General features: G+C 47.1%; 1 protein-coding gene across 8 annotated transcripts in view; it reads left to right on the forward strand.

Annotated features, from left to right (window-relative positions):
- CUX2 (cut like homeobox 2) overlaps positions 1-15,402 on the forward strand; it is a 282,623-nt gene that overhangs the window by 205,775 nt on the left and 61,446 nt on the right. For all 8 annotated transcript variants that reach the window (XM_042963190.1, XM_042963193.1, XM_042963192.1 and 5 more), the window contains one exon: positions 14,575-14,653. In XM_042963190.1, coding sequence (XP_042819124.1) covers positions 14,575-14,653 — 79 coding nt within the window. The remainder of the gene's footprint in view (positions 1-14,574; positions 14,654-15,402) is intronic.

A 15,402-nucleotide genomic window follows, 5' to 3' on the forward strand; every position in this document is an offset into this window, starting at 1 on the left:
TCTCCTCTCCCCTCACTCACCCCTTTCTCTCCAGGGCCCACTTTGCTTCACCACTCCCACCAGAATACACAGAAAGCCCTGCTAGGTGTCTCTCGACCATGCCTACAAGTTTTTCACCACCAGGAAAGTAGAATCATCCAGATACTCTAAATGGCCTCTTTTCTCTGAGCTCAGGCGGACTTGAGTGGGAGGGCCTAACCATTCTGTATCTATTCCGTGGAGGGCTCATACAAAGATCTTGTTGCAGTTTGGAAAGGCAGTTTGCCAGCTCTGTAGAGCTGCCCGGAAGTGAGAAGGAGGACGAGTATGGGACACTCCGCTCATCACTCCTGATTTTCATCAGGACTGCAAAATCACTATTTGAAGGGGCAGAGAGGAGGTAGGAAGCTGACAGAACTCAAGAAGAATGTGGCGAAGACAAGGCAAGGAGAAAAGGGATGTCTGTCTAGGACAGAGAGAAAACGCTGGTGTTTATGGAGGTCCAGGTAGGCTCACACCTGTACTGCAGGAGCACGGGAGGCTGCGGTGAATTGCAGACCCCCAGCCTGTCTCGACAGGAGACAGCTAGTTGGCTCCAGGCGGTGGTTGGTTGTCAGTGGAAACGTGGGCCCAGGGTAGCCAGATACTCTGATTTTCCAAGAGAAGCCAGTAATTTGGATCTCTTCTGGTTTTTAAATGCTGGCTCAATATATATGCACATATTTTCATGCTCACAGTACTTTATGGAGGTGTAATTTACATACGGTAAAATGCACAAATCTTAAGTATGTAACTTGATGAATTTTGATGGCTCAAATATTTTTAAAACACTAGAGGGTCCAAGAAAATATGTCCTTGGGGTGCAACTGGCCCTAGACCCCATCGTTCCTGACCCCTAGTTTAATGCACTGTGTGACACCCATGAGCGAGTTGGAATTCTTACACACAACTATATCCCATGGGCAAGGGGAAAGACTTTGGGTGGGAATGCAGTGAAAACCCCATTACTCTCATAGCTAAGGGCATAGGCTCTGGAGCCCAGGGTATGAATCCTAGCTTTGCCACTTGCTGTGTGACTTCGGACAAATTACTTCACCTCTCTGATGTCTTGTTTTCACCACCAATACAATCAGGAGGATAATGACCCTGGCCTCCTAGAGCTGTTGTATGGATTAAATAAGCAAATGTGTTAAACACTGAACAGTGCCTGGCACATAGTAACTGCTTGATACGTGTTCACTACTGTCCTTTTTTTTTTTTAATAGACTTTTTTAGAGCAGCTTTAGTTAGGTTTAGAGAGAATCTGAGCAGAAAGTACAGAGCTCTCATATACTGTCTTCCCTCCCCCAACCAGCCTGTTACGTCTAACGTCTTCCATTAATGCGGTACATTCGTTACAATTGCTGAACCAATATTGATAGACTGAAGTCTGTCCTTTACATTAGGAATCACTCTTTGTGTTGTACGTTCTATAGGTTTTGACAAATGCGTAACGTGTATCCACCATCATACATAATAGTTTCGCTGTTATTTTAAATCAAAAATCTTTGTTAGTCCGCAGGGCTACTTTAGAGAAAGACCGGCTGTGGCTTATGAATAACTCCTGGTGGGCTGGCAAGAACCCCATTTGTTACTGTCCCACTCAAAGTGCAGCACATTCAGGCGCAATAAGGGGACATTTTAGAGGTGAACGTGAGTCTGTTCCAATTTACCCATGATGGAAGCTACTCTCCCACCTCAGGTCGGGAGTCACACAAATTCCCTGCCACACAGGTGGCCCTGAGTCCAAAGATCCCATTCACGCTCCAGCTGGGCCCTTCCTGTGTGACTTGGAGCCACTGTATCAGCCTCTCTCGGCCTCTGAAACAACGATCCTCCCTGCCCAGGGCCACCCCTGGGAGTGTGTGGAGGCTCAGACGCACCAATTTCTATGAAAGGTCTTTGTAAATTATGAAAAGCTCTAGATTAAATTTGGAAGTATTATGATTATAATCAGTTAGGCAGTAAAACTGAGCTGTTGTGAAGCAAGCCTGGCCTTCAAAGGCTGAGCCACAAGTCAGTTGCATGCAGGGGCTCCGTGACAGTCGTCCATGGCTTGTCCCTCTGGGGTGAAGTAGCCAGAAAGTCAGACACACAGCTGGAGCCTGCCTTTGGCTAGAACAGCAAGGCCGAGCCAGGGCACCCACTCCTGGGTTGCTTCTGCTTTCATAGCCTGCCAGCCAAATGCCAATCAGCACGGAGCTACGTTTGTGGTATCTGCAGCTCCCAAAAGAGGAAATTGGACACAGATGCTTCCAGCGCCCATGAGAATGAATTTCAATCATCCAGCTTCATCCACTGGCCACACCCTGGGCAGGACAAGGAAACATAACTTCTGTCCTGCCCTCACATATATACGGCCTTGATAATAAGCTTTTCGGTGTGTTATATGAGCATATAGTTGATTTTTTTAATACTCCAAAGCAAAATTTATTTATAAGGCACTAAAGAAAGCCTCCTGTCCCTTTTATGCTGGGAGCCCTCCGAAGAGAAGTGGAATTGTGTATTCGCTGCTAAAAAAAGCCCTGGCTTATACAATTTTAACAATAGAAAAATGATCTTTGTGCTCCAGTGCATGGATGCTTAAAGGAAAACAGGCAGTCTGTTCAGGTGGCTGGTGAATTACAAATGAGTGGTTCGCCTTTGTTTTGAGTGACAAGCAATTTAAATGCAGTCTTACGTGGAGGCCTGGAAATTCTTTTCCCCACAAGAGAGAGAGAGCACAAGAGGAAAAGGAAAAAGAAAAAAAGCTTCCTTTTTGAACTGAGAGATTATATTAGTTGCCACTGAGCAGAGGTGAGAAGTTGGAACTTCATTTGATAATTATAAAATCAGTAGTTTGTGATTGGACGTAATTGATGATTATACTGTTGCTAATAGCCAGCCTGCCAGCCTGCGCTTGTGGGACATTTCATTTTTGCGCTGCTTCCAAGCCATGAGCGTGGGGCGCCGCTCACGAGATCTCAGGGAGCCTGACATAAATGCGTTTGGGGGCCTGTATTATGTTGGATAAAAAGTGTTCATTAATGCCGACATTTGAAAATACTTTCCTCTGTGCCTTATTTTTAGCCTGGGAATAATTACAAATATTAGAATAAAATTGCACAGTGTTGTTCTCCCCTGCCTCGTCCTCTCCCAGCAGGTCCACCCCTCAGTCAGAGCCCGGGTGGGTTCCTAGGCCTTGGACTTCCTTTGATTAAAATACCAGTGGGGTGGGGAATCGGTGTGTGGGGAGGAGGGTGTCTGTCTGTCTGTTTAGGTGAATTAGAGCCATTGCACAACCAAGTAGGAAGAGAACTTAAACCCAGCACCTTCGCTTTACAGATGGGGAACCTGAGACTCAGGGAGAGGGTGAGACTTGCTCAAAGATGACTAGAGACTCAAGGTGCCAGCTGAAACCAGCACCTGGCTCTGCTCACTCTCAGGTTCAGCTTCTCCTGTTTCCTTCCCTGCTGTTGACTTCCCCAGGACAAGTGCCAGTGCCACTCCTCTGGAGTGGATCCCGGGCCTCTGTCCCCTCCTACCTTGGGCTACTCGGTTACTTCATCAGAGAGCCTGCAAGGGACCTTTACAGAGCCTCTGAGATCACAGCTCAGTTTGAGCTACCTGGGGGGGGCACCATGCTCCATCATCGTTCTTTTTTTTTTTTTTTTTTTAATGTTTATTTATTATTTTTGAGAGAGAGCAGGGGAGGAGGCGGGGTGGTACAGAGGCTCCAAAGCGAGCTCTGCGCTCTGCGCTGACAGCAAAGAGCCCAATGCAGGACTCGAACTCACGAACTATGAGATCAGGTCATGTCCTGAGCAGAAGTCAGATGCTTAAGCCACTGAGCCACCCAGATGCCCCTCTTCATCATCCTTCTTGATTAGGGGTTTTATTTATGTTCGTGATTTGTAAGGATTAGCTCAGAGAGCCTTTTAAATTACCTCCTTATCTCATTCGTTCATTCGGGTTTTTTTTTATTTTTTTTTAATGTTTATTTATTTTTGAGAGAGACAGAGACAGAATGCAAGTGTGTTAGAGGCAGAGAGAGATGGAGACACAGAATGTGAAGCAGGCTCCAGGCTCTGAGCTGTCAGCACAGAGCCTGACGCAGGGCTCGAACTCACGAACTGTGAGATCATGACCTGAGCCGAAGTCGGATGCTCAACCGACTGAGCCACCCAGGCGTCCCCGTTTGTTCATTTAATTAGTGTTGGTTTAGTGCCCACGCCCGGCCTGGCCTGGCCTGGCCTGGCCTGCAGAGGAAGGAAAAAAATCATAGCAGTGGCCATTTAAGATCATCCAGTTGTTCATGCCCCAGACTGTGGAGTCTTCCTGACTTCCCGTTACGTCTCACCACCGCCACATTGCCTCTGTATTCCTAAGGAGCAAATCTGGTGGTTCAAATTCAAATTCATGCAGACCCGAGCATTTCTCCCCCTTCCACTGCCACCACCCTGTGCCATCTTGCTCACCCAGACTATTACAGTAGCCACCTCTCTGCCCTCCTTGCTTCCACCCCAGCCAGCCTCAGTCCATTCTCCACACAACAGTCAGAGGGATCCTGTTAAAACGTTTATCAGATCATGTCCCTTTCTCTGCTCAAAACCCTATCATGGTTTCTCATCCCCCGCAGAGGAAAAAAGTCCCAAGGCATCACAGTGGCCTGCAGGGTTCTACCCCTGCCCTTTACCTCCCTGACCTCCTCTCCTTCTCTTCCCCTTCACTCACTTTCTCCCACTATACTGGCCTCTTCACTGTTACTCAAACAAGCCAAACACACTTGTGCCCCAGGGCCTTTGCACCTGCTTTTCTCACTGCCTGGAATACTATCCTTCCTCCAGATCACTGCACAACTTACTCCCAAGGCCTTCCTTGGCCCTGCTAGGCAGCACACACCCTGCCCCAGACTCCTATCCCTCTCCCTGCTTTAGTTGCCTCCCCTGCCCTTGATCATTTTCAGACATTCTATACTATGACTTATTTTATTGCCCACCTCTGCCTTGAGAGTGTCAGATCCTCAAGGGTACCGGTTCGATTCAGTCTTGCTTGGTGCTGAATGCCCAGTGCCTAGAACAGCCCGGTCTTTAAGAGGTGGTCTAAAAGGAAGGACTGCCACTTCCACCGGTTTCTCTCCAGCCTTAGGATCACCCCCAAGGATGACACATAAACACTGAGCTCATTTTTCAGCAGTCATTTACTGAGCACCTGCTGTGTGCAAGGTTGCATGAAGGGGACACGGCAATGAACAGATAGACAGACTCTCCCATGGTGGGACTCACACCTAACAGTTGGCCCACCCCAGGTGGAGAAGGTAGCTTTTGGAGCTGGACAAGTGTAGGAATGACTCCTCAGAAAGGGATGACTCACCCCACCTGTGCATTCAACGGAAACCAGCTGGGGTTAAAAGGATAACCTGCTGGAAGAGGACTGGTTTCTAAAATCTCAAACCTCTGCTGTTGAACAGCTGCTTTCCCCTTTGGCATCTGTCACGTGGCCCCCATTAATGCAACCATTTGTCCATCCTCTTGGTAAAAGGGCCCAGCCTGCTGGTTTATTCCCACCTCCTGTCAAAGTAATATTTTAGTCCCCAAGAAGGCAAATTGCCCAAACCCTGGGCCTCCCTGGAGAGCTGCTATATCCTTGGCTGCTTTTTAAACTCTTTGTGCCTCAGTTTCCCATATTTCCTTCTATGGGAATAACCATAGAGCCCACCTATCTTAGTTCAAGCTAATAGAATACCACAGACTGGGTGTCTGAAACAAAAGACTTTTATTTTCCCGTGGTTCTGGAGGCAGGAAGTCCAAGATCCATGGTGATGGCGGGGTTAGTTTCTGCTTGGCCTATGGACAGCTGCCTTCTCACTCTGTTCCTCAGTGCTCCTCCAGCCCTGGGGTCTCTTCCTCTTCTTATAAGGACATTAGTTCTGGGGTGCCAGGCTGGCTCAGTTGGCAGAGCATGTGACTCTTGATCTCAAGGTCACAAGTCTGAGCCCCACACTGGGGAAACAAGATTACATTAAAAATTTTTTTTGAATCTTTAAAAAAAAAGAAAAGGACATTAGTCCTATAGGATTAGGGACTTGCCATTTTGACCTCATTTAACTTTAAATACCTCTTTAAAGTCCCTGTCACCAAATACAGTCACATTGGAGGTTAGGGCTTCAACATACGGATTCAGGGGAACACAGTTCAGTCTGTAACACCACCTCATGGAGTTTGGCAAGGATCAAGTGAGTTAATGCATGTAAAGCACCCAATATGTATTTGAGGGACTTGGGGAGGAGGCGGGATGATTCTCCTTGGGCATGCACATAGTAGGTGCTCAGTAAATACCACCTGTTACTGTCATAGTTACTGAGCTCCTGCCTGTGTCCATCACTGTTGCAGGTTCAGGCACTGAGGGGAGAATCTAGAAGCTGTTCCTTCTAGAGTGGGGGGCCGGGGGGGGGGTGTCTCAGATCTCAAGCATGGAATTTGAATTAGTGAATTACACCTGAGGATTCAAAATAGTAACATGTGGCCAGATACATTAATTCTGTTCCATCCTGTCAGGATCTCGAAATATCTGGTGCTGGCTCCTAAGCTGCTAGATGAGGCCTCTCCAGAATCCCCATGACCCTCGCGGAGTGCCCCCACCTCAGAAGGCCAGAGAGCGTCTCAGCCTTCTGCCCCCCATCCAGGCAGGAGCTGAGAAAGCGCAGATCAACAATAGCCAACAAAAATAAGAGTCAAACTCTTATTTCTTATTTAAGCCCCGACATTAAATTGTAATTTTCATTTGCTCTGCCACATCAGTGATTTATAGCAGAGAGAGCGTTAGCGCTCAACCCGGGAAAGGAGCTCCCAACAGACACACCGTGTGAGGCGGGAGAATCAGCTTCTGCCGAAGAGCTGGATGCTCGGCTCCTCCTGGCTTCCCAATCCCCTAACCACCTAGCTCCTCCAGCTCTTTCAGAGAATCCAGCCGCCTCCACAAACCCCCCGCTAGAGTCAGTCCCAAGCAGGGGTTAGAAGTGTGGGCTTTGCAGACCAGCTAAGCTGAATCTGAGGCCCAGCTCCCACATGGTGTGGCCTTCTCCCTTCCGTGCCTCAGCGTCTTCATCCATCAAATGGGAGGTGACACCACCTCCTCAGAGTTACGATTAAATGAGATAATACGTGTCCGACACTTAACACAGTGCGTAACACAGAGTTAGTGCTTAGTAGTCACTGTTATTATTAGTGATGATAACTCTTATACCAGCCCAACGGGATAAGTGTTACCCCATTTTACAGGTGGTAGAAAATCAGAATATTACTCTAAAGTAAAGGGATCTATCACACAGACTCTTATCTTGGAATCACGTATAAGCCTTCTGGAGAGTCTAGCCAAAGCCCTGTGTGCAAATCTCCCTGAGTGTCTTGACAGTCTCACAGATACGTGGTCATATACTGGATGCCTCTCCTGATGGGGAGCTCAGTGTCTCATAATGTGGCCCATTTTGAGAACTTCGAGCTTTCTAAGACTGCGTCCCCTTGAAATGTCCACCCTCCTCTCACCCCTGGTCCACTCCTACCTATAGAATATTTATGGCTCAGAATGAATGCATCTATTTCTCTCGACACAACAGCCACAAGGATCTTTAGCTGGTTATAGACCGTTCTTATGTGTGTCCCCCTGAGTCTGCTCCTCTCTCTTGACTAAATGCACCCCGCACCCCTCCCCACCTTCAGCCTCCACCTTGTCCTGAATCAGGAGTTTATCTCCGAATCACTTTTCAAGTCTGTTCTTTTGTCCCCCTCTCCAGCAGCCCCCTAGACCTGGGCACCAACACCTACCCCAGACCCTGCACCCCCCCCAGAGCAGCCACCACAGTGAGCAGATTACTCCCCCATTCACAGCTGCCGGGTTTCTTCCTGCCCTTCGTTGTCCACATGCCCCTGCCCCCCCTCATTCTCCATGCACCCCCCTCCACTGTTACTGCTCCGCTTGGGTTCTGTGCCCCCACCCCTTGCTCCCCCTTCACTCTGACCCCCTGGTTCCATGCTTCCCCCGATGTCTGTGCCTCCCTGACCCTCCACGACCCCCTTCTCTGTTCTTCCCTCAGTGACCATGAACACTGCAGCTCTCCGCACCCCTGGCTCTCCGGGCCTCCTTCCTCTCTGTGCCTCCACCCATTCTTCCTACCCCTCCTTGCTCCCTACGCACCCCCTCAGATTTGCACACAAGGCCTCCAGAGGGAGAACCAGGCCTCAGAGAGCATTAAAGGGCACCCCCCACCCCTCGCCATCCCGAGCTGATTCCTTTTTCCCCAGATCTCCTCCCTTCTGCGTCCTCCTCAGAGGTGCTGGTCCTGAGATCTTTGGAGCACCCACCTCCTCCCAGTTGCCCATAAGGCTTCAGTTTCTTCCAGAATCCTGCCGTATCAAACACACCCACCCTATCTCCCAGAACCACTGCACACTACCCTCCCTGGAGCCCAGGACCCAGTGGTAAAAGAAAGCTGTTTTCTAAGTGTGTTCCACAGAACCTTAGTTTCCAGGTTTATTCTCTGAAGGAAAAAGTTCTGTGGCCTGAATGCGTTTGGGAAAACACTGGGCTAAGCTGAGTTAAAGGGGACTTTTTCCTACAGCTCTTGTCTGAGCGTCCATTCTGTACATATGCAGGCAGAAAGTGTGTGCAGACTTAACCACAGGTCCTCCTTTTCACGGCCAGGGGACTGTGCAACATGCTTTGGGAAGCACTCGTTTCTAGTTTAAGCCTGAGCCCTGGAGTGAGAGGACTCTGGGCCGCCTCGGCCATCAACTGGTTCTCTCAGTTGGCCAAGTGATTTGGCCTCCCTGAACCTCAGTTTCTTCCTCTGAAGAATGGGGGCCATAACAGTGCTCACATCTGAGCACCGGGGCGGGGCGGGGGGAGATTCCAAAGATAAGGCACTGAGCACTGAATAAGGGTTCAGCTTCCAAAAGCTCTGACCATTCTTTGTAGAGAGCTGGGACAGAGAAGTTCTTGATAACCAGTGGATGTTGTCACCACTAGCTCGGATAGCTTATGGAAGCTCAGCCTCGAGAGGCCCCCGAATTTGCCACTTTTAACCACTTGACAGACGAGAGCTAAGTGGCTAGAACAGGCTTTTGCCTCTCCCTTGACTTAACTGGTTCCGCACCTGTTATTTTCATACTCGGGGGACCAAACACATTTTCACCCTCGTATTACAGCGGGTGGTGTAAATGCCACGTGCTCCATCAGATGCTGAGCTATTTCTGATGGTGACCTTCTTGGTGTCTGTAGCTGGCCGCCACCTCCTCCTCCTCCTCCTTCTCCAGATGGCCTTCAAAGATCTGCCTGTCACAAGCCAAATCTGTCATTCTGGACACTTTCTCCCGCCCTTCTGTGTGGTAGGGCCCCGCCATGAGGCAGAGACACATGGCCTTTTATTTGTGCCAAGCTCACCTGTCTGGGCACGTGGGTGAAATGCACTAGAGTTGCAGACTTTGGAAAACACATCCTGTGTGATTGGAAGAAGATTTAATTAACTGCTCTATCAGAAAGCTTTTTGCCAACTTCTATGGGACCCTTTGCCACATGTTAGCTCATTCCTCCCCAGCAGCTTCTTGCAAAATGGAGATCATTCTTCCCACTTGATGGATGAACAAACTGAGACCAAGAGATGCTTAATGACATTAGGCCCAGTACCGGATCGGGCTCTAATGCCATTAGGAATTTTGACCTGGTATTCTGGAAATAAAGTCATTGCTCTAAAACAAGACTGAATGTAGCATCCCCATGGCTACTGTCTTCAAGTCATATTTACTGTGGGAAGTCCTAAACTTGAACTGATTAAAACTGAGGGCTGTTCCAAGATGTTTTTAGGTCTCTGCTTTTGAAAATATTATCTAGCCATTAGATGAGTCTCTGAAGCAGGGATCAGCAAACTTTTGTATAAAGCACCAGATAGTAAATATTTTTTTATTTTATTTTATTTTAAGTAATCTGTACCCTCAACATGGGGCTCAAACTCATGACCCTGAGATCTACTGACTCTACTGACTGTGCCAGCCAAGCACCCCAAATATTTTTTATTTTACAGCCAGAGTCTTAGTCACAACTAGGAGCTCAGCCATTATAGCATGAAGGCAACTGTAGACAATAAATAAAAGAATGGCTGCAACTGTAATCCAATAAAACTTTATTTACACAAACAGGTGAAGGGCCAGAATTGGACTAAGGGTCATAGTTTACCATCCCTTGATTTAGACCAACACTGTCCAGTAGAAATGTAATGCAAGCCACATATGTAATCTAAATTTTTTAATAGCTACATTAAAAAGTAAAAAGAAGCAGGTGAATTTAATTTTAATAATGTATTTTACTTAACCCAGTATGTACAATGTCATCCTTTTAACATAAAATGGGTGTAAAAAATTAGATATTTTACAACCTTTGTTCATCCGAAGACTTGGAAATCCCATATTTTACACTTACAGCCCATCTGAATTTGGAGTAGTCCCATTTCAAAGTGCTCAGTCACCACATGTGCTAGTGGCTACTATACTGGACGGTGTAGCTCTAATGGGCAGACCAGTGGTATAAGGAGACAGTCACACAGATAAACAATACTCCCTTACAAACTGATAAGCACCATGAGCAGAAAGCAGAGGTTACTACAGGCAAGGACAGGGAAACATTAAAGGAATCTTCTGGCACTTGCCTCACCCCTGCCAGAGTTCCTTTTTAGAAGTCAGTGGAACATTCTTATGCTTTTCCCCAAACCCCATTCACCACACATGCTCAGCATGGATGACTGTAAAATGAAGCATTCAGACTTTGTGGTCTGATCTTTGATAATTTTCCATCTAGGGATCAGGAGATGAATTGCTTCCATTTCTCATGGCTTTTCTTGGGCTGCAGGTCAGCAGCACAGCAGTCCGTGTCTTGGTACAGCCATAGATGATGTCATAAGATTGCATGTGGGGTCTGAGTGACTATCCCCACTGACTGAGGGTTTTTCTATCCAGGAGAAAGGGGCCAGCATCTGGATTCAGAGTAGGAATTTGAACCCCCAGACCTGGCATGAATCCTGCTCTGCCATGTACCTACTGGGTGATCTTTGGCAAGTTATTCAGTGTCTCTGATCCTCAGTTTCCTCATCTGCATAGTGGGGATAATGACCTTCAATGATTGGTGTGTCCATGGGGAGAGATGATCGTGGATAGTAAGAGCATCTGGGACATGGTAAACACTGAATGTTATAATTTTATTATTATTTTATTAGCCCATCAAGGATGCCCCCCCAAACTCTGAATTAATTGTTCCCTCATCACATTAGAGACTCCAGCGTTTGCATCACCTCCTCTCTTATTATGGTTCCCCTTGGGTGTAGCTGTGTCTCCCACTTAGCTCTGAGTTCCCAGAACAGAAACTGTGTCTTGTCCATCTCAGCAAAAACTAAAATCTACCTGCACTTGGTAGATTTTCTACCTTTCTGGAACATTCTTTATGTTTACCATTGCCTTTTCTTTTCCAGGAGACAGTTCCTAATGTTCCACCCACCAAACTGGGTCACCCCTCTCAAAGTGGGGTCACCCTCCCCACTTACACACTATCAAAGCCCCCTTGTACATTTCCTTCGAAGCATTTAGCACTTGTAGTTAATGAGTTATCTGGAGAATCTGCTTTGATGTCAATCTCCCCTCTGGACTGAGTCCCATGAGGTTAGGACTCAAGTCTGCATTATTCATCACTGAGTTCTCAGCCCACAGTGCTTGGCACATAGCAGGTGCTCAGGAAATGTTTGCTGAATGAATGAAAGACTGTCATTCACTCTGGAATTTAAAAGACCAGAGACTAGGGGCACCTGAGTAGTTCAGTTGGTTGAGCATCAGACTTCAGCTCAGGTCATGATGTCACAGTTCGTGAGTTCACAGCTCACGTCAGGCTCCATGCTGACAGTTCAGAGCCTGGAGCCTGCTTCAGATTCTCTCTCTCTCTCTCTCTCTCTCTCTCTCTCTCTCTCTGTCTCTCAAATTAAAATAAAACATTAAAAATTAAAAAAAAATACTGGAGGCTGTTCTCAGAATAACAGCAAGAGACTTAAGGAACTTTTGATACTGACCTTTTTGAAATCATTTGCTCAGGGCGCCTGGGTGGCTCGGTCCGTTGGGCATCTGACTTTGGTTCAGGTCGTGATCTCACGGTTTGTGAGTTCGAGCTGCACATCAGGCTTGCTCCTGTGAGTGTAGAGCCCACTCTGGATCTTCTGTCCCCTTCTCTGTGCCCCTCCCCTGCTTGCACTCTCCCTCTCAAAAATAAATAAACATTTAAAAAAATAACACTTATAAAAAAATAATAAAACAAAATCATTTACTCAACATGAACCATACATTTCCCTCTACCTCTTAAATAATGAATTCTCTGTGGACCTTGTAAAACCTTCAAGCTATGCTGTCCAATAGAAATATAATGTGATCCATGCATGTACTTTTACATGTTATAGTACCTTCATTGAAAAACAAGTACAAGGAAACAGGTGAAATGAATTTTAATAAAAAATTTTATTTGACCCAGAATATCCAAAATGTTACCACTTCAACATGTAATCAATATAAAAAATGCCGATGAGCTGTTGTACATTTTTTTTATTATTATTTCTACTAAGTCTTTGAAACCCTGTGTGTATTTTGCACCCACACCACATCTCAATTTGGTCTTGGCCACATTTCAAGTACTCAGTAGCCACATGTGATTTCTGGCTGCCATATTGGAGGCTTTAGAGGAACCTCTGTGGTTTTTGAATTCTTCCCAGTGTGCTGTGTGTGGAGGCAGGGCCTTCTCAGGTGGTCTTCGTATCACGCCAGATAAGTGCACCTGAGGCTTATCACCCGGCGCTGGACAGAACCTGTCCCCATTAACAGGCAAGAAGGAAGGGGTCGGTCATACCAAGAGGTGACATATATGCGACTTAATGCATCCCATGAGTTTTACAAAGGGCGTTTAAGTCATTTGATCCTCCAGCAAGGGAGGGTGTGATGTTATTATCCTCATTTTACAGAGGAGGAAGTAGAGACATAGGGATTGAAATGACCTATCTGCTCCAGGACTCAAAGACAGTAAGTAGTGGGGCTGGAATTTGAACCCAGGTGACCTGATCCCAAGGCCTGTGCCTTAGTTGGCCACTTCTTTGAATGAACTGTCTCAGAATTGGCCCCTCTCATTTCCAGGATGGCATCACAGGCAGGACCTTGAGTTGGTGCAACCCGCTTAGATTTGTTCATTCAGCAAATTCTGTTGAGTGCCTTCTGTGCACCAGACAATGTACTCACAGAGGTCACATCGAGGGAAGGAATTTGATAACAGACACTCCTCCAAATGACATCACTGGGATTCAGAAGAAAAGTGCAACTTTGAAAGAGGGTGATTTACAAGTGGATATTCCCCATAGATTCATCATTGAAGAAGTTGGCACCAGAGGGAGAGGTATATCAGTATCAGAGAATAAGGATGTTCCAGTCCAAAGGGGGATACCCAGCCCTGAATATTCCCAAGGATGTAGGGATATGGCAGCCTGTGGATAAGGACCTCGCTCTAGCCATGTGCTGGGATGGTCCAGGACTATGCCAAGGGGACTGGCTACCAAGAGCCAGCATCAAGGCCACTGTGAGGCCAGAGCTCAGAATTCGTAGCCAGGAGCAGAGAGGGATGAGATGGCGGTATGTCCCAGAAATGTCTTGCTGAAATTCATCTTACGGAACCTCACCGGCAGAGTGAAGAAAGTCTGTGAGCAAGAGAACAAATGCATGAATGAACGCTTCACCACTGGGTCATTCAGCCATTTGTGTTTTCATCAGTCAGGAAGCATGTGTTGAGCTATTTGCCATCTTATGAGAGCTTTAACAATTTCTCTTTAATTCTCAGTAGCTAGGAATGTTCCCCAGATGTGTCACACTTTCCCCCAGAACATGTGTCATATTTGAATCTCCAGCATTGCCCTTTAATAACAGCAATAATAATAATAGCTGTTAGTAAAACACTCTGTTGCAGGCCCTGTGCTAAACACTTAACATGCAGCTTCATTCAGTCCCCATAAGAGGCCTGGAAGGCCTATTTATAGGAGGTTCTAGTTTTCACCCATTTTCCAGCTGAGGAAACTGAGGATCAGAGAGGGCCAGTGATGTGCCCAAGGTCATATAGCTAGGATCCAGTACAGCCAGGATTTGAATGTGGACTTTCTTTCTTTTTTTTTTTAAGTGTCTTTATTTATTTTGAGAGAGAGAGAGAGAGCACAAGCTGGGGAGGGGCAGAGAGAAGGAGAGACACAATCCCAAGCAGGCTCCACCCTGTTAGCGCAGATCCCAGTGCGGGGCTCGAACTCACATACTGTGAGATCATGACCTGAGGTGAGATCAAGAGTCAGACGCTTAACCAACTGCTCTACCCAGGCACCCTTGAACCTGGACTTCCTAATCTCTACACTTTTGACTTTCATTTCCCCTCCTCCTCCCCATCCCATGTTTGCAGATACAGAAAATGATCATATTTTCTTCTAGACTCAGATGCCATGATTACACATGACTCTTTCTCTTGTTTCCAAAGGTGGTGGCCCTTAGTAAGAGAAGTCAGGAGGCCGAGGCAGCTTTCCTGAGCGTTTACAAGCAATTAATTGAAGCACCAGGTAAGAAACACTTGGCTTCCATTAACTGAATAATTCATGACAAGGAACGGCCAGCCGTTAGGTCATTACACAGGGACCTCCCATCAGTGGGATCTAAGAACAGGCCAAGATGCCTGGGTTAGGCTAGGCCCTCCACAGGTGAGGCTTGTAGGGGGGAGACGGCCCACAGTCTGGCGTGACATGTCCCCACACACTCCTCCACCTTCCCCCACCACCTTCCAGTATTAGCCAGGGAGCTAGATCTCCCACCTGGACCTTCTTGGGGAGCCACATGTCTTGACTGCCAGAACCCCCATCCCATTGCCACGAAGGACAGAGGGTGCCAGAGGAAAGACCTCAAAATGTTTCCCCAACCTCAAAAACTTTATGTTCAGCGACAGCCAAACCCAAAAGAACCCGTACTTGTATGACTCTATTACATAAAATATGAAGAGGGGAAACAACCCAAGTGTGCCTCAACGGGTGACTAGCTAAACTGGTTCATCCATACAGTGGAATACGAGTTAGCCATAAAAAGGAACAAAGCCCTGACACCTGCTATACCATGGATGACCCTCAAAAACATGACGTTCGGTGAAAGAAGCCAGACACAAGGTCACATAATGTAAGATTCCACACATACGGGATGTCATAAATGGGCAAATCTGTTAGAGACAGATCTCAGATTGGTGGTTACCAGGGGCTGGGGTGGAGGTGGGGGTGACTGTGGGTATGGGCCTCCTTTTGGGGGGGATAAAAATGTTCTAGAA

Source organism: Panthera tigris, chromosome D3 (genome assembly GCF_018350195.1).
Source record: "Panthera tigris isolate Pti1 chromosome D3, P.tigris_Pti1_mat1.1, whole genome shotgun sequence".
NCBI classification, from domain to species: domain Eukaryota; kingdom Metazoa; phylum Chordata; class Mammalia; order Carnivora; family Felidae; genus Panthera; species Panthera tigris.